This window comes from Anabas testudineus, chromosome 11, assembly GCF_900324465.2.
Source record: "Anabas testudineus chromosome 11, fAnaTes1.2, whole genome shotgun sequence".
NCBI classification, from domain to species: Eukaryota; Metazoa; Chordata; class Actinopteri; order Anabantiformes; family Anabantidae; genus Anabas; species Anabas testudineus.
The window spans coordinates 18,806,196-18,832,265 of NC_046620.1; the positions used below are offsets into that span (position 1 = coordinate 18,806,196).

At 39.7% G+C, this 26,070-nt stretch overlaps 1 protein-coding gene across 5 annotated transcripts in view; it reads left to right on the forward strand.

The window, feature by feature from the left end:
• ptprua (protein tyrosine phosphatase receptor type Ua) overlaps positions 1-26,070 on the forward strand; it is a 170,570-nt gene that overhangs the window by 75,107 nt on the left and 69,393 nt on the right. For all 5 annotated transcript variants that reach the window (XM_026349674.1, XM_026349673.1, XM_026349672.1 and 2 more), the window contains exons 3-4: positions 12,817-13,088; positions 20,993-21,074. In XM_026349674.1, the coding sequence (XP_026205459.1) occupies positions 12,817-13,088; positions 20,993-21,074 (354 nt within the window). The remainder of the gene's footprint in view (positions 1-12,816; positions 13,089-20,992; positions 21,075-26,070) is intronic.

The following is a 26,070-nucleotide window of genomic DNA, read 5'->3' on the forward strand; positions in this document are numbered from 1 at the left end:
AAAAAAGCTGCACTTTCACTTTGTCAGCTAATGGACGAACACCTGCTGTAACAACATTGATTGGGGAGGGACCAGACGTGAAGGCTTCAATCAATAGGGAGCTGTGAAGCAGAAGTTTTCTTTTCTCTGAATCGCTGCAAATTTACTCCTCAAAGGCCAAACCAACTTAACAGAGCAATTTATTAAATCTCAGTGAGCTGCCTTAGTTTCCTGTTCTCACTCTTCTTTCTCATCCTTCTGTTCCATATCTGGTGGGCTGCACACTTTGGAAACAGCAGCTGATGGCTGTGTATTCGTCTTCCATTAGAGCGTTCCCCAGGAGTGTGACCGGTTCAAATCATATGGCTGCTATTACATCCCGTAGGCATTACATTATTTATCATCCCAGCTGACACCTATCACCCATAGTGACTGCTCCGCAGCCCCGCTGGCATCCCGGCTGTCACCCCGGCTGTCACCCCACTGCCGCAGCCCATTCACCCCACATTAACATCTCTGGATCCCCAGGAGGCCCAAAGTTGCATTTTCCCTAGTTTCAGTCATTGTTAAGAGCCTCCAGATCCAGCTTACCCCCCAGTTGGAGGTAAGCTTGTAAAAGAATTAATGAAGAACGTTCTAAAACTTGGCTGTGATAGAAGAAATAATACTTCCCAACCATTTGAGTCGCCTGACACTCAGTCAATCAGTGAAGTAAAACAATAAAAGTGAGAGCTGCTTTTGATTTACAGTTTAGAAAAGTTGATAATCCTTTCAGAGGACTTCAAAAGGGTACATGGAAAAATGCCAACAGTCCAAGTACTTTGTTGCAGTACTACGGTAGCACTCAGTTCTGCATAACAAACACTGCCTGACCTTGATCCAAAATGAATGCGCTTGTCACACACACAAACTCTCACACACACACACACACACTCAGGTTAAGGGGCACTGATGTATTGTTTCCCATCACTTGTGGTTTTCCTGCATCATCTCTCTCCCAGAGCCCTCTCTCTTGTGTCATGGATTAATTGGATTTTTGACCCAGTTCCAGTTTGCTCCCCTCCTTCCCCTTGTGCTCCGCTTGGGCGCCGTCATGAGATTGTGTAAAATACTTGTGTAATACGTGTGTGCATGTGCGTGCCATCAAATGTGCATGTAGAGGATTTAGTGTGTCACTGGCTACCTCGTTTCCAGTCTGTTGGGACTTTTGTCTCCCCGCCACCCCCCTTATTGGAGGGCAAGAGCCGGCAAACAAAGCCAGACTCACTATTTGAACCCCTCCACACACACACACACACACACACAAAGGCGTAGTGCCCCTCCTTCCCCTCTCAATTCCAGCCACTTGCTGCCTTGTCACAAATATAACAGCCGCCACCACTACCACTACTATTGTTCTCATGGCATTTTGGGACCACGCTAGGGGGCTGTTGGCATTAAGTTCATTCGTAGTGTACTGCACAGAGAGTCAGCAAAGCAGAAGAGACAATGAATTATCCTGCCTGCATGGCTGAAAACTCATGTCTCTCTGTTTTATTTGTTGTTCTACCTCTGTCGCCCTATATCATGCCCCAGCTTTCTGTAATAAAACTGATGAGAAGGCCGTCTTGGGATGCTTCCACTGCTTTTTATGTGGCTGATCCTGTATTGTTGTCGAAAGGTGCTTTTTATCTGCAGTCAGTCCTCTGCTCTGGAGCAAATTTCACAATAGAGTGCATGACCTTGCGTCGAAACATGCTCTGATCTCTTCTTTTGCAGGGAAAAATAATGAATGTAATTGCTGCAACTTTGTGTGGATATTTCCCTGTGGGCTTTGATCAGGATTTTTCATCTGTGCGTTTGCTTGTAATTACAGACCTGAGGCTACTACGGGTGCAGGGTCAGCTTTCACAGTCCCTTTATGGACATTTGTCTGCTCTCCTGCCATGATTTGTAGTTAGTTGGATGACTCTGCTATCACCGCTGGCAGATACAAGGATTAAGAGTTCTGCTCATAAATGTCAAATGATAGATTTGAAACAGTGTGTGTTTTCCCTCCAACTTCAGCCATGATGCTTAATATGCTGATTTATTGCTATTGATTTCAATTTCCAAGACTTTATTTGCTGGAAGCTGTATCATTAAAACTGCAGCCATGCAGGATATGAATTAAGATCCTGGGGATTACAAATGCCTTTCAGTTGTGTCTGGCAGAGCAATGACTTTTGAATGAGCAACACTGTGTATGTGCATCTGTGAAAGCAAATGAACACGAAGTAATGGCTGCTTTTTGTTTGGCCCGTTCAAATCCCGCAGCCGGCCTATTGGCTGATTTGGGTCTACTCGCAGCCAATTGTGTGGAAGCGTGGGTGATTTTGAATAACTCACAGTTCCAGCGCTGTGTGTGGTGCTTAAAACCGTTAGTCCGTTGCTTTAGTCCCAAAAGGGGATTTGAAAGGCCACTGTCAGTTAACGGTCTTTCATTCAGTGACACATTTAAAATTTAAAACACCCTGCCTTTTTATTATCTGACAGGATGCCATGTGTTTCAGCTTGAGATTAGGGACACATGCAGGTTCATTGTTATTTAAAAAGCCTTAGTGAAAGTTGCAGGCCAGTATCAGTGTGCCCCCTACTGCCAGGCTTAAATTCCCAGCGACGTCTAGTAAAAGGGTGGGCATTATTTAAAAAAAAAAACAAATTCATATATTCATTTAATGACTGAATGAGACACTATTGGGAAAAAATGGGAGTAAAAGCAATACAATGTGCAATAAAATTTACATTTACATTTACATTTAGTCATTTAGCAGACGCTTTTATCCAAAGCGACTTACAAGTGAGGAACAAGGCAAGCAAACAAAATCCTGAAATTGTCATATAATGACATATATAAATAAGTCTGCTGTGGTATAATTGCTGATTGGTGTATTTAATCTTTATTTATTAAAATACCTTTTTATAAGGTTATTAATTTAACTTTGAGAAACAGTAAAATTCACAGTCATTGCTGCTGTTGTTTAAGATTACACATCTAACATTTTTTTCCCTGCCCACACAATATGCTCCTCAGGTCAGGGCTTTGTGGTTGGGCTCAGGAAGGGACAGGTGGAGGCTGTTTTCGTTTTTTTTTTTTTTTCTTTTCCAGCCTGAAGGTGATCTGGACCAGATGGTCACCTCTCATCCAGATGCACTTCACCTTTTTCATATCCGCCACTGGCACACAGTAGCACTGTAACAGATATGGCCTTATCGCAGCTACCCTGTGTGTAGAGGCAGGTGGAGGGGGTAGGATGGAGTGGGACCTGCAGTGGGCCTTTATCCAGCCTGGCAGATCCAGTACTCTCTCTCCTCTTCCGCCTCCTCCTCATCCACACAGATGCTGCAGCTCTGCACTGCACCAAGTGATGAAAATCAGATTTTAAGCTATAGGACCCAAACTTCATGCCCCCTTCTCATGGTCCCTATCAGTGAAGGACAAAAACTGCCAAAAAGCAGACTTATCTTGTGATGAGATGGGTTTGGGAAATGGAAAGCTTTGTTTGTCTCTGCCAAGCAGCACGGAAGTCCTCTGCAGAACCCACTTTTATCGATTGGTCTCTTCCTCCACTTACCTCAGGTTACTTTACCTGAGTACTTTTTCTCATGTTGCACTGTAATGTGCCTTACACTTACAGAATGTTGTAAGTCTCCTCTTACCTTCACCTGTGCCACTCCTGTCTGAGCTGTATCAGGGCTCTGTCTGTGATGGAGCCTGGTACACTGTGACTGCTCAAGCTATTTCTATTTTCAGCGGAGAGGCCCATCCATTAGTTGTAATCAAGGAAGTGATAATATCTCTGTCTGAAGAATACTGTATAACATTCTTTTTGAAAGATGTGTATTGTTCTCACTGCAAAGGTCTACAGACTCTGTCACATCAATTGATGATCAAGAGAGCAGTTAAATGACAGACATAACAAAAATATAATATTTAAAAAAGACGTAGACTTAGCTGCAGATTCCAACCTGGCTTTCCAGATATTACTGTTAATGAGAGAAATCTTGTGGTATGGCCTATTTTTCTGCTCATGAAGTCTTCTTTGTATGCTGTGTACTGCCATCCATGCTCTGTGCAGGTTGTTGATCACTGACCACTGTTTTTCATAATACTTCTGTTATCAGCTGTTATTGTCCTTAGTCAAGTAGTTCTGTTTATATTGCTCAGTTCACCAGTGCGGTATTTTAATAAAGGATGTTCCAAATTGAATTGGCTATACCCAGTGTTTGAACACTGCCTTTGATTGTTCTTCACTCTTTACTTTTCTCCCATACACAGTTCTCTTGGTCTTATATTGATTTAATGTATTAACAGCAAATGCAGTTTTCACTCATAAAACAAAAGGCTAAAATCAAGAGCAGTCATTTAGAAATAAAGAAAAAAATAAAGAAAAAGCAAGAAACATTTGCACATTGCAATACTTTTAGACTGTAAATCTGCAGCCAATGAGGACAACCACAGCTAGATTAATGGAATTAATCTAGCTGTTGTCAGCTCCAGAATAGATTAAAAACAGAAAAAATTGCACAAATAAATTTAGAGTTTGTCAACCATCATTTATTGACTTTGTTTGGACACCTTTAAAGTAGTAGTAGAAAAGAGCTGCAAACACAAACAAAGGTTATCCAGTGCAGCATAAGGCACACATAGTTGTTTACGCTAGTTATCTGTTTAGGTATGAGAAGGCTCTAACCAGTAATACTTTTACATTGATCAGTCTAAGCATTCTTTCAACAGGACCTTTTACAATTCTTTAACCTGTAAGTAGACCAACCATGATTTTGTCCTTGGAGGTACTCTTAAGAAGATAAACTCTTCACTATTTCACGAGAAAAGCAAAGGTGTTATAAATCGAATAATAAAAATATGTTTTGTACACTACAAATATTTTATATTCTTGTCTGTCTTCTGTCCCGTCTTCTGTTCCTCTGGCAAGCCCTCAAATATAATTTGTCATCTTAAATGGCCTTATAACACTTTTTGTATATGGTAGCTCTAATATTAACTTTAGAATGAACTCTTTATTATAGATTCTCTTTATTCTTTACTTAGCCTAAGAAATAAGCCTAAATGGATTGGGCTTAAATTATCCAAGGTTCAGCAAAATATGTTGATGTATGTATTTTAAACCCCATATATTTCTAACGTCCCTGTACATAGTTCTGAGGGATCACTGCTACTGTACCTGCTAGTCTGTGATGTTTCTGTCAGCTCAGGTTCTCCATAGAGCAAAGGGAGGAAGCAGGGAAATGAAATTCTGTGTTTACTAAATGACCAGAAAAACCTAGAAGAAATAGGGCATAGAAAGAGAGCGTGGAATACTGGCATGAAGAGCAGAGCGCGCGCAAGCTCCCCAAAAGGCCTCCGGGATGCCAAGATGAAACAAACAGTAGATCACAGAAGTTAGATGAAGAGGCTAAGGGCGGGTGGTACGTATCAAGATGCAGCAGAAGGGCGGAAAGCTGGTAGTGGTATGAGGCAGGATAGTCAGCCCACACGTTGTCACTGGGCGGCTGCTAATGCACTATTGATTTCTGCCGTTGAGAAGATTCCCCCTCACCATCCACTTCCATCCAGTCGTGTCTCTGTCAACCAGCTTGGATGCTGACTATGACTCAGGACTAGTGTATGGCGTGGATCAGAATCAGGCTTAGATTTATTTTTGGGGAAGCCTGAATCAATGCTGCAAGCAATAACAAGTACATCTTTTGTGAATAAGTATCGCTTCTAGGGATGCCATGCTGCAGTGTGGGTGATTAAAAACCCTGTCAATAAAAACAGTTGGCCAGAACTTTTTCTTGCTGTCAGCGACCACAGGCAACCAATCAGATTTCTCAGCTACCTATAGAAACAACTATTCTTGTGTTTGGGGAACAATAGTTGAGCTTGGCAAGTACAAAATGAACAAAACGTTGACCACAGCCCTTTTCTTTTTTTTGCATTTTTTTCCTCTTCTGTTTACTTTTTATTTGAAGCAGCAGGAATAATTGCTTTGAAAACAGTTCTTACAAAATAGACAGAGGCTGATTTTTAAAACTGTGTGTGAAACTGACATTTTCATCTTTCTCAAGATTTTATTATCAGGCAGCTAAGTGCTACCCCCATCCTCCTCAGTGACATTAACAGTTGTGAAATGTGAAGCAGGAATATACAGTATGGATGCAGATGTATACACGCCAGATTTCAAGGTACATACTTTAAATATGTAGGATCTTTGTCACATGTCATCACTCCTTGGGGCAGTTCGGAACTGAAAAAATCCAAATCAATCCAACCACACCTTTGCAAGTCTTCTATAATCACACCTCAACTGAAAAGAACCACAGACATATCATTGTTTCAGCTTCATTTATTCTTCCAAAGAAAGTTTATCACCTGTGTGATTGTCTATTGCTACTGCTTTGTCAACCCACTGGACCTGCTGCTGTGCTCCCAGATTTGAGTAAATAGATTTTAATTAAGTGCAAGTCATAACAGCTTGGACAGTGAACCAACCCCAACACTGGACAAATTAGGCTCTCCATAATATATACTTTAAAGGTTTTTGATTCCAGGGTAACGTCTCATTGTCACTTTTAGTCATTAATGGTCTAATTTTAGTGATCAGTGTTAAAATATTACTTTGGTTCCTTTAATTTGGAAACTTATTTTGGTTCCTCCTCTACATAACCCAATCAAAGTTAGCTAAAGAGGTCTGATCTAGTTGAAAACGGTTGAAAAGCAGAAGGCTATTTAATACCACTGAACCAATCATGCAATGGCAGGTACATTAGCTCTGTGTGCTTACATGTATATTTCACTGGAGTATGCTCTTGAGATGAGTGTTCTGGGTCAGGGAATGAATAAGCTCATCTCATGTGTATGTGTGTGTAATCCTGCAGTATAACCACAACAGCAGCTCACATATTACTGGTACAGTGCAGTACATGTGATGCAGCATCTGCATAGACAATGAAAACGCAGATTGTTGGCACCTTCCCCTCTGTGTGTGATACTAACCTTGGAAGCATCAGTGTAGAAACACAATGTATCTGTTATTGTCAGTGGTCTCCAGGTTGTCTGTTGGGCTCTTGAGTCTCACCTGGGGAATTCATTAGCTCGAGTCATCAGCTGCAGTCAGACTTGTATTGTTTGCAGGGCGTTTAGGCGCTGTCAGTGTCGCATTCATGACCAGCTGCTCTTGGTTTGCAGATTTCCCATTTGCACGGTGTAAGCACTGTGTCTCACTTTGTAAATGGCAAAATCTGCATTGCCTTTTGGCTCCAGTAAACAAGCCCCAGCCCGAGTGTTCTCTGCCAGCCAAGCAGATCACACACCACAGCCAGAGATACAAACAGTGAGACCAATCTGTGCCCTCCCAATCATCTACGCTCGGCGCACTTCACTTGTCTTGTATGTGCAATATCATCTGAGGTCACTGTGGCTCAGGGTTGCAATAACAGAAAAAAAGAATAGAAGACAGAAAGCAAATGAAGATCTGAAAGACCAAATTCAGAGTCCAAATTGAAAATCTCAGATGACCTTCTCCAGATGCCCTGGAGGAGGAGGGTCGAGGAATATAGTCTGTCTCACTCCCATCTATCATACAGTCTCGGTCCACATCACCAGAAACCAGGCTCTTGATGGAGGTGGTTGTAGACAGTGTTTTAGATAAAATTTTGATTAAAGGCGTCAGGTTTTGCTTGGCCTTTTCTGAGGAAAGATGGTGTCGTTTTGTAGAATGGGCTGCCCAAGTTACACAAAGTGTTACTGATGGCAGTGGAGCTAGCAAAAAAATGATGGAGACAAACATAAAGATAAAAGCCCTCACTATCTTTCTCACTCACTTCTTGCTGCACCCCGCCAACCCACCACCCCTTTCCACTACTGCCTCCTCTCCATTTTTTCTTAGTGTAAGTATGATAAAAGCAGGCAGACCTATGACTCAGGTTCCCACCCCTCATTCTGATATGAATTCAGGGAGCCGAGGCCGTCCCCTAATCTCTTAATGCATGTTCCCTCGCCCTTGGCAGGGTCATGGGAGAAATAGATGTAGCCTTATCAGCTTTAATGGATTTATGGAGAATTTCTCTGCATTGGGTGCATTTTTTTTCCAGCCTGTGTGTGTGCATATACAGTATGTGTCCCTGTGCATGTGTGTGTCCTCAAGGATGTTGAGTAAGGTTATCAGAGCTGGTAATATCTTCAGTGATATCATGAATTTTATTAAGTTTCCAATTACTGCATCAATCATGTTGAGCTAAAGTGTGCTAACCTTCTCTTACACTCAATAATCTATCAAAGACAAAAAACACAGAAGAAAAATGTTGCTATTTTATGACTTAAAGCTGCACTAATCAATATTTTAGTGAAGTTTGTAATTTAAAATAAGATGAGATTTTTAATAAACCTAAATGTTCATAATTTAGACACATTTTAGCGACTTTCAGCCAATTTATTTTAGTCTACTGGCCCTACTGGCTGTAGTGCTATGATTATGACTGTGGTTCAGTTGGTAGGGAAGTCAACTATGAACACCAGAGTTGATGGTTCAAGTCCCGGTTTTCTCCAATTTCTGGATACATCAAAGTGTCTCTGGAAAAGACACGTAACCCCGAACCCTTTGTGCCTTAAGGAGACTGACTGTCCACAATAATTTCCCCTAAGGAATGAATATAGTTATTATTAATATTAGCAGTGTTATTAGTATAATTATTATTTCATTTCTTCTAATCAGAAATGTACCCTATATTTAGAAGTAATACTGTAGTGGACTATAAAGTACATTATTTACCTCAAAAGTATCTCAAAACAATATTTGACAGTAAAGTAGTAACACTACTGTTAGAAGTAAAAATAGTCTAAAAAACAGACTGTAACCAAGTAACCAGAAAACATAACAAAAAAATTAATCTTCCTTTATACTGAAAAAGATTTTAGATTTTTTAGAGAGTGAATTTTATTAATATCTCACAGAGTAACAAGCTCCTATGTCCTAATATTATCAATCTATCACTTTCTTTGCTGTTGTTCTTAGTCCTATTTAGACAAATCAGCAATTTTAGTTATGTTATTTCACCCTCTTCTCTACAACTTTGTGATGGGCAACACTTAGCAAATGTGCTATTGGTCACACATGTGAGTGGAAAGCTGTTATGTTTCTTGTCAGGCTGCAGTTGATGCAGAGCAGCTGTCGCTACTGGATGTAAAAACGGCATCTGCCTTGATTTCATGACATCAGTGATGTTCACTTATTTAACCAACTAGACTGGAGTTTTCAGTAAGAGACTTTGTTTGGTTTACCTCAAAGGTTGAGATACTCAAAGATATTTGAATATAATTTGAAAACTGCAGGACAGCTGTCCACTGTCCCTAACTCTTTCCAATGCCATCCTGTCATAAGGATAGTTGGAGACTTGCCTGTCAACAAAGAGGTGGTCCAGCTCTCATAGCTGAAAAAAAAAGCAATTTAGCCACAGAATTCCCTCGAGAACTTGCACATCAAAGCAGCGGTTGTGGCGAGGCAGAGGGATGTTGGAAGAGGGGGGATGGAGAGGTGGCTAAGCCAGAGCCTGCCCGGCTTTGCCTGTGAGCAGGTGAGGGAGAGGAAAAATATCAGTGTCGTCCAAGAATAAGGCAAGATCTCAAAGGACAGAGGCTGCTTGTTATCACAGGATATTTCTGGCAGTTTGACGTCTCATCTGTGCTTTTGGGGGCAGGGAAGCTGGAGCTGAGGGAGGGAATGGACAGTGGTCAGGGAGGCTTTGTGACATGCATTTTAAATCTTTTTCTATCCAGATTGTGTATAGATCTCACCTGGCTTTTGACCGGTTTCTGAATTCTTTTAACTTGGGGGCTCAACAGTCCCTCTGTTATTCTGAACAAGCTGGCAGGGTACACTCCGGGCTACACATTAAAACCAGACTGGTTCTGGTGAGTTACTTTTTAAAAGCAAAATGCTCCCACTGTATCACAGGTGAGACACCGAACATTACTTGATAGCAGAAACTACTTAGTATAATTGAGTTTATCTCACATTTGCCTTTGCCTAAATAAATAGCTGCACTCGGAGGACAGTTTCTTTTTTCAGAGCACATTAAAGAGTAAAACAATTTTCTCTACTTTGTTATGAGTGCACTATGCTCCAAAATCTCAAATAACAGCACCAATTACTTCCTGGAACATTTCCTATCCTTGATGAAAATTATTCCACACATCACCCAAAAGACCTTTGCTGATGTTTTCTTTGATGCTTGGTTGCTGCCTTTGCTCGAAACAGAAAACAGATGGCAAATCTTTAGTGTATAAATGAATTTAGCTATTTTTGCTTGTTTAAGATTATTTGCATTTTAGACAATTAGGATTAAAAAAAAAAGAGCTGGTGCTATTAGAGGATTAGGAGAAGAGGAGGAAATAAGGAGATAAAGTATAAATGATAGAGGCAGAGAAGTGATGAGAGCTGAAAGAGCAAGCCCTTTCTCACTCTTGGGAAGGTCAGCAGGACTTGGCTCTGAGTTTGCTTTTGAGCCTAAAAACTGTGTGTTCATATGTGTGTGTGCGCTGATATGTGTCCTGCATGTCAGTGTTCAAGTATTACAGCCATCTCTCTGGTTTAAGCATTCCCTCGGTTGCCATTATGGCCTAATAACCGTGTCAGTATGATTAATGGCAGGAGGCAGAGCTCTGATTGCACTCTCGCACAACTACAGTACCTAGGCAACTACGCTACCCACGATCCCGTTGTCTGTGCTTGTCCGCCCCAGCCATCTCCAGCAGCGGCATCTGCCGTGCTGCGCTGGATGTGAAGGTTATTTATTAGCATGTGTACACCCTCCTACTGGCAGCATGGACGGGTTGATGTGATGATGATGATTGGGAGATTAGAAGTTAGGAAACTACAAAATCCCCAAGGCCACATTAAGCAATCCAAAGTAATCAACACAGACTGCTTACTGCCAGCCCTCATCTTCCTTGCGTTTGCATTCCTCACTGTTCAGCATTTGTCTTTGAAAGTTACAGTGAAACAATGTTTTAAAGCACCTTCAGTGTTAAAGGGCAACTTGTAATAGGCCCATAGTAAGACTATGGGTGAATGTCAGGGAATTTCACTTTTCACATACATGTAAAGCAATGATCATCTTTGTATGTCAATCAGGACTATTATCATATATTATGGTGTAGTCATCATTAGAAAATACATTTTGTATAAACTGATACAGAGTCCTGTGCTGGGTAACCCACAAAGATTATTTGTAATGGATAAAAAAAGATTTATGATAAATCAGGTAAAAATGTACTAAATTCAGGGAAGTAGCGTGTGAAAGAAAGATGAGGATGAAAAGACAAGTGAAAATTAACAGTTTTTCCTTTCACCAGACCAATTTTATCATGTCTAATTATCATTCTGTAATAAGTGCAGCAGACTGACAGCTTATGGAGATGTTAACTTTGTGTTGCTAAATCTAATCTAACTAAGAACAAGAAGAAAGAAGATACAAAATCACTGCAAAAGGAGAAAGTTATAAATTTGGAAAGGCTACCAATGCAGCACTAGCAAACAAAAAGCAAACACTAACAAGAGGGCGAACAAAGCACTAACAGGAGGACGAGTTGGACAAAGGCAAGGAAGCAAAAATACAAAGCTAATGCTGATCACCTGTGGGAGGTGAACCAGCTGAGGCAGAAACCCAGAAGCAAAACAAACAGGTGAGTAAACCAAGGAAGTAATGCTTCCCCAGCTGGTCCGAGGGTGGAACAGTGACACCAGTACTGAGCTTTGTCCCTGCAGGCTCGGTGCAGGTTTGCAACACTTTACTCTGATCCAGGTATTAGTAGTCCTCACCATCCGCTCTTGGTTTATAATCAATAATTTGAAAAAGAAAAGTAGGATTGGACAAAAGAAATGTAATTTGATGAAGGAGGCCGGGTTGTTTTAATTTGAAAGGCATAAATACACAAATCATTTAGCAATTCAAATATGTGTGATTTTTGTGCTGCATGTTTTGTTAAATTGAAATCTGATTGTGGCAGACAAACAAAATAACACAGTTATTTTCCACTTAAAATTGAGCTTCCTGTTGCTGTGAGGGCCACAGTCAAAGGCAAAGCTCACTCTTTTATTTTGCCACTCTCCACTGTGGCGCTCCTCTCATGGCCAGGAGATCTGTGCTGTGCTGCCGGGATGAGTGACTCTGTGAACCTCAGTCCAAAATTAACCTCAGTCCAAAATGAAATCCCAATCTGACACCCAACGCTGCCGCTTTGAACTCACTAGATCTGAGACAGTGCTGCAAAACTGATGGAAGCCCTGTGAAAGCGGGAAGCAGGGAGAAGCACAGTCGGACTGAATCCAGACAAATAGCCAGAACGTATTGCACAGATATTCTGGGTAACAACCTTGAGCCTGTCAACTCTGGCTCTCAGGCTCTTTTTCTGGGTTTAAAAATAAAAAGAATGCAGACGTTCTTCAGCGGTTGAAAACTAACATGACATATATATCCTGAGCTGAGGTGCTACAGGTGAAGCCCAAAGAGTTGGATCTTGTTATTTTTTTTATATGTTTTAGGTCACTCAGTTGTTGCTGGCAGTTGAAAATGCTGAAATGTGTGAAGTGCATGTAGGTATAGAAACTCCTGTTTAAAAGACTCTGCTATTCAGATAAGGTCATTCCATTTTCTTAAGACTAAACTCTCAAACAGCTTTTTATCTGTTCGAGTCATCTCAGTAAGCTTTCTGTGGGAATCTGCCAATATTAACTGTAAAATGAACTGAATTTAAATGGGCACTTGAGAAAAGAGCATATCGTTCTCTGACGTGTCCTTTTCTGTCTACTCCTCCAGGGTCCTTCATGATGGTCAATTCCTCGCAGCACTTCGGAGGCCAGAGGGCTCAGCTGCTCTTGCTCCCACTCAGTGAGAACGACACCCACTGCATCCAGTTTAGCTACTTCTTGTACAGCCGTGATGGCCACAGCCCCGGGGACCTGCAGGTCTACATCAGGGTCAATGGGGGCTCCAAGGGCAGTGCGGTATGGAATGTGTCAGGTTCCCAGGGCCGCCAGTGGCATCAAGTGGAACTAGCCGTCAGCACTTTCTGGCCCAGTGAATACCAGGTGAGAGCCTTTGGAAAGTGATTACCTACACCAACACCTAGGTGGAAATAGTTATGTTTCTCATAGTGTAAAGGCTCTAAAAGCCTATTTTCAGCCTCTGACTGTGAGTGATGGGGTCCAGCATGAAGAAAAAAAACACTGTAAATAGTAATGTCTTTTGTATTTGTGTTTTTATCTGTGCTCTTCTTATGTCTTGTATTTCCCGTGGGCAGGGTAAAATTGAAAAATGTAACCATTTAGGATTTAGAAATATATTAATCTGATGCCATTTCTGGGGATTTTCGTCATAAGAGGACTTGTGCAGGGCTTTACGTTAAAAAAGTAATGCTGTATAGAAGGTATAATGTGAGCTATAGTCTGTTAGCAGCATCTCTGGTGCTCTGCGTGTGAGGCCTTCATGGACAGCACAGAGTGTAGTGCTCATTTTACATTTCCCAACAAACAGAATATCTCATGTTCATCTCACAATGATCATTCTTTTTTAAAGTATGGCAAGCTTTGTTTTTTGTAAATATCATATTACACCTATTTTATTATCATCCAACTGTATGTTATGGGACTATTTTGGTTTGCAGTTCTGGGACTGCTGCCATCCTTCTCATTCCATGTAGATTAACAAAATGAATGCAGAATAACAGTGCAGACGCTCACACATAAATCCACCTAATTTTTTTGTCAGGAATCCAAAGATTGTAGACTCTAAAAACATTGAAATGCTCCAGATATATCAGATTCTTTTAAAAAATATATTTTTACATGAAAGAGGAACAATTTTTGTAGCTCCAACACTGTTGTTAATGTGGGAACATTGTTAGTCTTATTTGTAAGATATATAAATTTGATATGAACACATCCGACAGAGTTGTGAGACACTTTTAATTAAAGGGCCACGCCACAGATTTTATCCATGGAGATCAGTTTGTTCTAAAGGGAGAAATACAGTACTTAGCCTGTAAAGCCAAAATTCCGTGGCGCCCAAGGGAGCTTTCTAATCGGATCTCATCAAAAGTGTGAGAAACTTGGTCGTGACATTTTGAAAGATACACATTTTCTAAAATGCAGCTTGGTCCTGACTGGTCAGAAGATCTCTCTCTGTTTCTTTTTGACCATTTTATTCCTTTAATCAGCCTCCGATTAGTCCAAATCTGCTGGAGTACTACCCTTTAGATATCCTATCTTGTCTTAGAACTGCATGTTATGCTTTGATATGCTTGTCAAAATGTAATTTTCTCCCATGCTTAATTGTATTTCACAGCATATACAAGAATTAGCCAAATTGCATCTGTGTCATATATCACAGTGGCTCAATGGGTGTATAAATGCAGTGGGTGTGTGTTTGCATAGTATCTTTATTTATTGGTCAATTTACCTGCATGCTGCAGTGTAATCAATAGCTGCGTTTGATGCCTGTATTGTCGGTGCTGCATTATTAGCGCTGTTGTGTAGCTTGTAAGATTCTCATGGCTGTATGCAGTCCTGCCTCACCTCATTACAGCCGATAATTTATCCCCTAATGTTCTCTTGTTTTTTCACCAAGGCTGCCTGTTCCCTTCCCCTCCAACCCACCCCAAAACAGGCGTTAATGAGAAGGCAGTAGCTGGTGTAAAGGATTGCGGGAGCGTGGGTGCGCCAAACAGTCAATTGACCTCAATTCTAAGCGACCCTAAGTGCTGGGGAGCCAGCAGGGTGTTTGCTTCTATAACCTTGGTGCACTCTGGGCCCCCGTCTCAATAAATCAAGAGCCAGTTAATGAGATTAGAGGGCTGCACAGATCAATGAAGACAGCCTGTGCTTTACCATCCTCAGCTCTCCTGTCCGGAGCGACTCTCACAAACAGCCAAACTGATTTAAAGTAATGATTTTCTTCCCTTCTGTATGGACATTAGATGTTTGTCTGCCACCTCTTCCTCTGCTCCATAGCAGGTGGATGGAGGGAAGAGGGTGAAGTCACAGAGGGGGGAGCCGAGGTGTACAATCAAACAAGTCAGCCCAGGTGGGGGAGTTTGCTTAGTTCTGTAGTGTTTACCTTTTGGACAGGCTTGCATATGTGATGTAATCTACTACTCTGGTGAGGTATATCCAAGCTGTCTAGATGATGAGAAGGTATTGTTCTCCAAAATCCCCCTGCCAGGCATTTAGACACAGGACAGATTGCTTTATTTGTCCTATAAACCGGGATGATCGGCAGCAGGTAATGAAGCAGGTAAAGCCGTGCAGATGAGTGAAGAGGTTTAAACATAGCCCCGAAGGAACACAGTGCGTCTATGTGCTGTGTGAAGAGGGGCAGGAGTGAGCCCATAGTGAGGCTTGGTACCTCTTTAGGTTGTTCTCACTCCTTTTTTTTTCGCCCCTGGAACTCTCTCCCTCTCCTCACTATCTCCCACCGCTGTGAGTCAAAGCTCAGCACAGGCCCCACAGGGCTCCACTCATCCATCCAGTCCCATTGATAAAGATCACTGTCCAGCACTGCCTGCCAACAGATCACCCCCCTGCAGGCTGCTGAGGAGCAGCTCCACACAGGGAGAGGGTTACCACTTCAGAGGCGTTTGGAAGAGGAAAGTGTGTTTGTGTGTGTGTTCGGGGGCAGATGCTGGAGGTAGTAGTGGTTAGAGATTATATAATAAAAAAAAAAAAAAAACTAGTAATCAGCAAGCATCAGCACCCCCTCAGGAACAACAGACTGCTACAGAGATATGTTGGACTGTGATCACAAGTTGTTAGTCTTTTGTATTTCAGCTTTGACTGCTATGATAAAATTTAGAGCCAGTATCTCTGGAAACAAGATGTCCATTGTTGTTAACATATTTTGTTATCAATGTTAAAAACGGGAATATTATCTGATCCATCAAGCATTTCATTGAAGTAGATAAGATGTTTATTTTCTTTACTTTTAGGATTAGTGTTTATTTAGAAAAATCAAACATTCACATATGTCAAAATATTACAGAACAGGAACTTAATTACCAGGCACAGTCACACCCACAACATTCATATTGCAGAGTCTGAGTCAACATTGCAGCTTATGGAGAGTATGTTTTCATGTGTATTTACATGATTTAAATAATTGTGATTTGCATTGTATACAGTAGAGGGAAGATAAATAGAGCTTTATCCCTTATTTAAACAAATATTATTTATTTCATCCTGCTATGCATAAGTAACATTTGTCTTTCCGTCTCATGAATCTCTTTGATGATTTCATCAAAGAATTCACTGTAGGTGGATCAGTAACCATTTACAAGTCGGTGTCTTTTTCCCCACTGTAAATATTTTCAGGAGATATGTGTCATTTGCTTTTAAGCCACCTGGCAGGTCATACAGAGATAATCATGTAAATGGAATCTACAGTCAGAGAATGTGCATGATTTTCCACATACTTTCCCGAAATATATGAATCTTTGGATAGATGCAAATGATGTCGTAGTAAATTTGCTCCATTTAGGTTCTGTAGCATGATTTGAGCCACCTTTTCCTATTGTTGACAAGTTATTTTATTATTTATTCTTTGTCCCCCATCTCTCTTTATATAGTGTATAGTAGTTCTTCTCCACTTCTCCACTGTATTTCTTTAAGTTTCAAAATTACATTTAAGTCTCATCATAATGTCAGTGGGCTTGACAGTATATACCCTACATCGCCCCATGACATTAGGCTGAAGAAGGCTAACAAGGACATTCTTATGGATTCCTACAACTATTTTATGGCTAAGTGCGTTATTTCCTTAGGTTTTGCATTGACACAATTTCGTTATTGTAACTTTGCCAACAGTAGTTCTGTAACTTTAGGGACATGCATATTATAAAGAAATATATATTTTTGCAGAACAAAATTATAGCTTTTGGTAGCTTTAGCCTGCAGCACATCTTTACAGTCAAGTAAAGCCATGGGTTGTTAACCACACACACATATTTCTTCAGACTGCAGAGGGAAAATGGCAGGTGCAATTGCACGTCATATATTGCAGCATTTTGCTGCCACACTGCCAATATGGATCAATAGTGTGTTTCTCATTCTAGCTGGAGAAATCAATTAACAGAACAGTGTTACAATTTTTGTTCAACACATTCCTGAAAGGACTTCACGTAAGCTGTGAAATGAATTAAAGTCCTTGTGAAGATTGATGGCATCCACGTATCAATTCAGAGGTTGTTCATTAGTACACACACGCACACACAAATAATTTCTGCAGTGCTGTAATGAAAACCGAAAGCTAAAAGTATTAATTACCTTGTTTTTAATGCAATCCTTTTTACTGCTACCACACTCGATTTTACATATTCACTGTGAGGCCTCCTGGGAAGCAATATGGATTTTGTTACTCTACACTATCAATTCTGTAGCACTGAACTTTACGAGTAAAATAAAATGCTGCATTAGGTGCATATTAAAATGCTTGCATGCCTTTTACTTTAAATATGATTGCCCACCTGCTTCCATCTCCTTAACTATTTACAGCTGCTTTTCTTGACCTGAAATTGCTTTGTGATTTGGATTTTTTTCTCGTGTTTCTTTTGTGTTTCCTGTGGTCGCTGACAATGACACAGCGGTGCACCCTGAGGGATGGCACCCTGCTGCTTGCAGTAAACCAAACCTTGATTCACACTTCACAGTTCGTGCCTCTGTAGTATTACACGCCTGTTTTTTGTCGGCCATTTTTGTCGCAACAAAAGCCTGAGAGAGACTAAAAGGAGAAGGGAGAATGACATCACCATGAACTGGATATTCTCAATTGGATGAATCCATCTCTTATATTGTTTGCAGAAATAGATTTTCCTCCATCTCTACTTGTGTGAGTATTGGAAAAGGGTGCAACTTTGCTATCAAATATTAAAGATGCTATCAGGCTCTGTCATGACAAACAGTATCAGTGTGGCTTAAGCTTCCACCTTTCACTTCTATCTCTTGCTCCTATGCAATGTGCTCCTCCACTATCTTTTCTCCTTTTTTGGTTTTTTCTACATCGTTTTTCTCTCTGAGCATCTATGGTGGTCCTCAGAGCTCCCTGCCCTGCAACATAAGCGAACACAAAAAACAATACATAAGAAATTTACAACCGAGTCATCAGCTTACTTAAAATATTCTAACTGCAATTACAGAATAAAGACATTGTCAGGAGTCCTTTATTTAAAGGGCAGTTCCATAGATTTTCATCTTGCTTCTCATGGATCAAGCTTGGTATGTATATTTCTATAAATGGTATTAAAGTTCCATTATAAAATATCACTCTGCTTTTAGTTGAAATATTCCTTTAGATTATTCATCTGGAGTGATCGTATTTTGGCAATTTACTGATTTATTCAAATATTTTCAGTTTCTCTCTCCTAAATTATCTAAAACTAAATCTAAACTAAAAATGATTAAAAGAAAATTCTAACAACTGTAACTTTTCCCCCTAAGGCATTTTTCCAGTAAGCTAATTGGCAGGTTTTTATCTCATCCTGTGGCGTGTGAACCGTGCAGCATAGGTTACCATGGTGATCTAACCCGGTTATATGTGAGCCAGCTTTGTGATATAGGGAGACCTGAGTGAAACCCAAAGATAACTGGATGACCCATTACTCTAGCTTTCGGGTCCACTGCAGCTTCTCCCCCTCAGACGACTCTCTATTCTTCGTACTTACAGTCCCCTGGATTAGATGTACAAACTGCAGGAGGGAGGGGATGCTAGTTTAGCTATTTGTATAATAGGTAGTGTTTACATGTGCACAGGTATTATTTGCCAAGGTTATTCCTCAGTGTCTGGCACAGTCATACTCAAACATACTTTTCTATAAGTCAGGGCACTTGCGGAGGAGCTTAATGATGGCTCAAAGCACAGAGCTGAGTGAATCGATGGTGGTGGGTGCGTTGACGCGTGATGAATTGAAGAGTTAATCGGTCAGACGTCTCTAATGGTCCGACACAGGGTTGAAAAATAAAAATAAATTAGTGGAAAGAAAGCTTTAGTCTGTATCCATCTGCCAAGGCCTTTTGTGATATTGATTGGCCCAAGGCACTTAAAGGCTGATGTATTGTCAACATGGCAATTTATTACCCATCGGAGTGCACGGTCACAGTATGACTTCCTCTGGGCTTCAGAATAAATAGCTAGAGGTAGTATGGGTGGGTGAAGCGCTGAGTGCCACACACACAAGTCTGACGTAGTATACAGTTAGAGCTTCCAACTTATTGGCTGTTAACACACTTAGGACTCAGGTTTAGAGTTTGTTACGCTGCAGCAGAAAGTGAAAAGTTTCTTGTAGAGGAATGGTTTGGGCTCTGCTGACTGTAATTACTATTCCGAAACCCGGAATGACTTTGTTGCACTCTGGGAGGCCTCTCGGTTCACTCTACGTGCTCCTGCCTCATTTAGATGAGTGAGTGAATATTAAGGCTGTGTTTAAGAACTCCTGCAGCTACCCTGTAGATTGATAACAGGGACAGTAGAGAAGGATTTTCTTTCTTATCGTGCACTGTAAGGCTAAGACCTTAACAGTCTAGCTACTAATCACAATATGTTATTTCGTGTTTCTAAGAACTTTTTTTTTTTTTTCATTTCCACTTTCACCACTCAATACACTGTAAGCTTAATTATTGTGTGCACCTTCATATGTATTGATGAACCTTGCACTATAGCTTATTGTTTAGGGGTTGTTCACTTTTTTTGCTTTGCAGTGTATTTTTGTTGTAATATGTCTAGTTCAAACTGTATAATACTATGATGACAACACTGGTATCTGCACCCGAGCTAGTCTTGACGCCAGTATGCTCATACTGCTGAGGGTTGTTTAAGGTGGCATTAGCTTGTGCATCAAGCATCAATTGTGTTGCAGTTGACTGCATGGTCCCAAACCTGCAAGTAGAATATGACAGGCTAACCAAATATTGCCCCAAAGATGCTTCAGTATGCATTAGCTTGACACCTTTGCTACCTAAATTATTTGAACATCCCTTAACACTACAGGCAGCTTTAGAGAAAGAAGCAAATTGATAATAATTGAAGTTCTGGGGCTACCACTGGACCTATTGATGTTGTCGTTGTTGTTTCTATGCTCTTGCATTTATTTTGGAAGGTTGGTCTCTTCTGGGAAGGTTAACTGTTGTTCCAAGTTCTCTTCTTTTGTAGAGAGTGTATCTCTGTAGCTTTAGAAATAGCTTTGTAAATAGCTTTTTGGACGTCATAAGTGAGGAGGTGAATACGTTTTCCCACAGGTGTAGTTGGTATTAGATCAAACCTTTGCTTCAAAAAAAATACAAGTTGCCTTTGTTTATGTCAGATCTGCAACTGTGTAGAAGAAACAAGATAGGAGTTGAATATTTCTTTCACAGCAGTGTACTGTAACTTTTGTAAGTTTGTTCTATTGCCTACAAATTTGTAGATGTAGAGAGTGTATATTCACGTCTGTGATCTACATTAGAAATATGGGTTTAAGCATGCTGAAATCTAGCAAACCAGTCTGCTTATGGAAAACCTTGTTATCACCACAGCCAACTGAAACTGTCTTTTGGTTGGCTCACATTCCAACAAGTGTTTGTACAGGAACTGATATCTTCGCCTTCTCTATGACCTTTCACTACAAAGTGGTGCCTAGACTGTGCTTGCTTTTTGATTCTGATATTTCTCCCTTGTTTTTGTAGAAAGCTGAAAAGGTTCTGGTTATAAATAATTCCATTAAAATTGTGAATAAATTGCTGCATTTGAAGAATACCATACAACATTACTGACCAAACAAGACACATTGCTGATTTTTCTTCACTGTTTTAATGATTATAATGTTTTACAGTGAAGATTTCTTTTTAAAAGTGAATTTAGTGTTCACAAAAGGTCTTTTGACCTCATCTCCTTAGTTTCCTACACTGTCAGTCTTCTTGACACTCAAGTTGTAATGTTCTGTAGTCATTTAATTTATCCATTGTCTTTGCAGGTCATCTTTGAAGCGACAGTTTCAGAGGAGCGACAGGGCTACATCGCCTTGGACGACATTGTGCTGCTCAATTACCCCTGTTGTAAGTACACCGCTCTGCACTGCTTGTCGCCTACCTACTAACCTTTATTGAGTTCAGGGAAAGTGTCCAGATGAACAATGGAAGCCAGATTTAAAGACTACGAGGCAATCCTGCTTGACAAGGGGGCAGCTGAAGACACATATACCTCGAACCTGTCCGAGTGTCAGAGTCACAATAGCACAGCAGGAGGCTTTTCTTTTGTCCTGCTAGAATGGCTGACCTTTTCTTCTGATCTCTGTGCTCCCAGCCAGGTGCTTTTACTGCTAATGTGACGTTACAGACAGTAAAAGGACAGCTAGTGGTTGTACTTTGATCCTTTCTTGGACTTCTTTGTCATCATTGATACATGGGATACCATGAGGTTGGAGCCTTGTGAGTTCTAGTAATGTTACATTATGTTCTCCTCTGTTGCATTTACCATTATAACCCCCATAGTCTTCTTGTACACAGGCTCTGTGTAGATGTTGTACCCATCATAGCAGATCCCTGCCTTTCATTATTGTGCTGTGTCCAAGATGATGTTCTCTACTGGAAGCCATAGACAAAAGCTAAATCAGATCTTATCGGTCTGCCTGGAAGAAGAGATCACTGAAACGCTCCACTGACCCGTAGTGACTTTCAGAATGAGACAGCACAGGGCCACAAATGTAAACAATGAGGTTGAAAATGAGGTAATTACAGGCTGTCCATTAAATGATGGGGTTAGCTGCTTAATAGTCATGAGTTTGTTAGATTACATAATTACTCTGTAGTTGGTGAGCTCTACATGAACTGTATACTGTTTGTTGAAGGAAAACCATTATCCTAAATCAGGCTTTAATTAGAGTCCACACATCTATGGATGATTATGTGTTTGTTTCTATTGTTGCTAATTTAATATTTGATATTTTAAAACTTTTTTCACCTGTACAAGAATGAAATTCTTGAGAAAAATATGATGGATATGAACATTCTTCATTTTTTGTAAATATCCATACAACAAAGAATCAGGTGACTGTGTGTATTGTCACTGGTGTGTAATTGTACATAGTCACAGAAACAAGAGTGGGTGCAGACCATAACAGAGCTAAAATGAGAGTAATTAAGGAATTTGAATTAATCACATTATCAGAAACCCATATCCTAATTAATGTAACTGCTTGTGTGTGGGATGTGTAAATAGTTTATGCTAGCAATTGTAATCTATACAAGCATTTCTAAACACAGTACACTACACTTTTGCTTTTAGGGTGTTCTACTGCCCCTTGTGGCCAGAAAACAAGTTAATGCTGTTTAATCTTACTGTCAAATGACAATTACCTATACAGTGTCAGTCCAAAAAATACTGAAATTCTTGTTGTTGCTATGTGAAATGTAGTAGTTCTGTCAAACATAACTGCTTAGGGGTATATTGGCCTTCTCTGAGCTGGTTGTATTGTTTTTTTAGCTGCGAAACTGTGGGAAAATGTTAATGAATGATAATGTAGAGTATTTATGAGCTCATGAAATTCAGATATCCTTTTGTGGCTCTACAGAAAAAGGCCACACATTATAAATCATTGAATTCTCATTGGAAAACAGACAGTGAAAGTGAAATAACCCTTTCTATTACCAGCTTGAAATCTTTTCTTTTAATGTTACCCAAGCATTTGGGCGAAGTGGCAGAGTTTACCACTTGCCCAATCAATCTATGCTTAACCGTGCATATGCACATTAATCTACTCAAACAACAAATGCCAAGTGTGGTTAAATACATACCACATATGCAAGGTTATTATTATTATTTTGTAAAAGCTTGACTGCAAAGGGCCCTTAAAAATTCACACACTCAATCAAAGATGTAAGTAAACATTAGTAAACCGGAATCAATGTCCCTGCAGGAAACTAGAATAATTGTATACCCATTAGGAAAGATTTAGCTCAAAAGTAACTGCTATTCAGTTTGTATTCCAACTCATTTGACATTTGTGTTGTTTTCCTCTAGAGTCAGTGTCTTTATCCTGAACATGTGTTTCAGTCAAGACCAATCTCTCCTGCATCAAGAATAAGAGGCAGCATCACTAATTTAAAGAACCAACATCTCAGACAGTCGGAATACATTTGAGACTGAAATTACTTTGCCTCTATTTATGTTTAGTGGCATTAATTAAGGCTAGACCGGTCACATAGCCTCACTACTGGGCTTTTAGATTTTAAATTGAATTTCTGAGTAACCATTAATGCAGCTGTCTCATCTTCAATATGTTTTTTTCTATAATTGGGACTGTGAATGCTTGTCTTTAAAGGTTGACTTTAAAAGTTTCCTCCTGACAAAGTCTTTTTTCTTCCATTTTGGATTTCTATACTTTCAGTGCATCATGCAACTATTTTAGTACAGACAAGGTGTGTATATCACTGCACGGATGGAGCATGAAAAGACTGCAGAGAAGAACAAGACAAAAACGAGCAATGGTAAAATGTGAGATTCAATTTCTAACATCTCATCCTCAGCCCAATTATGCTGTTGGTTACTGTGAAAACCAGGTATAAAAGGATGTGTTGCGTGAATTGTACTGGAATTTAATTTAGCCCATCACATGTGCTCGACAGATGACAAACATCCTGTATCTTTTCTACACCACAGCAGAATTTCTAGTACTCCATCTCTTCTATAATGAAAGTTATTATTTTCTCATTATATATAATCATGTTATTTTAGTTGGCTGGAGAAACTGTTCCAGTGTAATGTCAGAGCATTTGTTTTTCTCTTTGTACAGTAACTTCAGATTGTTGTTAGCTCACTAACAATGGCTTCACTAGTATGGGAGACAGCAACAATAACAGTTACTGTAAATGGAACCTGAGAAAGAAAAAGCTAATGGAAAAAAAACTGTGTTGCATTAGATAATCTGTTGATCTCCAAGCTATGTTTAGTTCAAGTACGAGGAAGATAAACGTAATTTAACAGTAGGTTTATACAACAGAGGTAGAAGTTAGATGGGGTGTTGGATGCACATGTACACATAATCTTTAATACAGTGGTACATGAGTATTTTTACAGGATACACGTATGCTTCATGAATTTGTAATTAGCGTTACATCCAGACTGTAAATACTAAGTGATTTACAACTGATCCATCCAACTGATTTTAAATTAATATTTTATCAATGACTGTTTCTAGATAGAGAGATTGTTATGTAAGTAAAATGTATTCTACCAGAATTAGCAATCACTACTTGAGCAGTTGCTGACCTGAAAAAGTATGTGAACCTTTTGGAATTTCATAGATTTCTGCATTAATTTGTCATAAAATGTGATCTGATCTTCATCTAAGTCAAGAGTATTAACAAATATAATGAGCCTAAAATAATAACACACTAAAAAAATTCTGTTTTTTCATGTCTCTGTTTTGAGAACAAAATCTAGCGCTGTATGTTCTTTCCAAATAGTTCAATTTGAGTTTCATCAGTCCATAAAACATTTTGCCAATACTACTGTGGAGTGTTAATGTGTTCTTTTGCAAACTTCACACGTGCAGCAATGTTCTTTTTAGTAAACAGCAGCCTCCTTTGTTGTGTCCTGCCAAAGACACCCTGCTTGTTCAATGTTTCACCTACTGTAGACTCATGAACACAGATGTTGATCTTAGATAGATAGATTCTTGATCGTAGATCTTCTGAAAGCTGCTTTTGGTGAGGCATGGCTCACATAAGCGTATTCTTCTTGTGCAAGGTAAACTCAAAAAGTTAGATTTTTGTCATTTGATGTAGCTCTAGTCCACAGCTACAAACTGGTGTTCTTAACTTACGCTAACACCCTACTCCAATTTGGTTTTTTGAAGTCAATTATTCAAAGGGTTCACATACTTTTTAAACTTTTCTTCTTGCCATGTATAATAATCCCACTTCACTGATTTCACAACCTAAGTGGTCATGCACAGTTATTTACAATTACGATACTTTCAATGCGTGTTTTATGTTAGGGTATGCTGGCTAAGACATCAGTCTGCCTGCTAAAATAAATATTGTAGTATTAAACTGTGAGTTTTTTTGCAATTTATGGCAAGTACAAAATACAATTTCAGTGTCTGTGATTGAAAAGTAGCAGAGTTATAGTACAGCTGTGGTCAAAAATTATGAGAATGACACAAATATTAATTTTAATTTCAGTTTGCAGCCCGAGTGTTTAGCTCTTTTTATCAGATGTTATAGTGAAGTATAATTACAAGCATTTCATAAGTATCAGAGGCTTTTATTGGCAAGACGGAGGCAGCAGACTTAAATGAAAATTCATATTTATGTCATTCTCAAAACTTGCCAGGGCTGTAGTTTTATGACCTACTTTAAATAAACTGATCAGTTAAATTTATGTAACTAACTTATGAAGGACAGTGAGAGAACCATGTTGGTGGGATATAGCTTTCATGATCCCTGCTGGATCTTGTTCCAACTTTTAGCTTAATGCAAATGCTTGAGGTTTACACAAGTTTCAGTATTTTTTAACAAAATTATTAGATGCGGCGAAGCCCACAAAAGATTTTAGTCATAATCAGTAATGTGGTTCTTTGCAAAGTGCCAAGCAAGGCATTAGTTAAACAGTACCACTTTAAAATAGGTGCTAAAAAGGTAGCCTTCTACTTAGAGGTTATAAGTGATGCTAGAGTTTGAATAGCAGGACATTTTCACTGAAAACACTTTGACTTGGCACCGCAGGAAAACCACCAGTGTAAATAATAAAATTAATGACAGCTGAATTCTGTTTAGCTGCTTCAGTTTCACTGTCACCTTGTCATGGATTACTGGGACACCTGAATAAAAAGCTGCCATCCTTAATGTTATTAGTAACACCTTTGCTTTTCCTGCTACTGTCTGACAAGTCGAAATGTCTGCTGTGAAAAGGAACTATTGTAATCAATTTGAAAGACCTTAGTTAAAATATTTGTATAATATCAGATTAATTTGAAGCATAACACCTTTAAAGAATTTACTCTATTGTGAGCTGACTTTAAAACTAACATGTTGGTGTTTCTGCAACTGA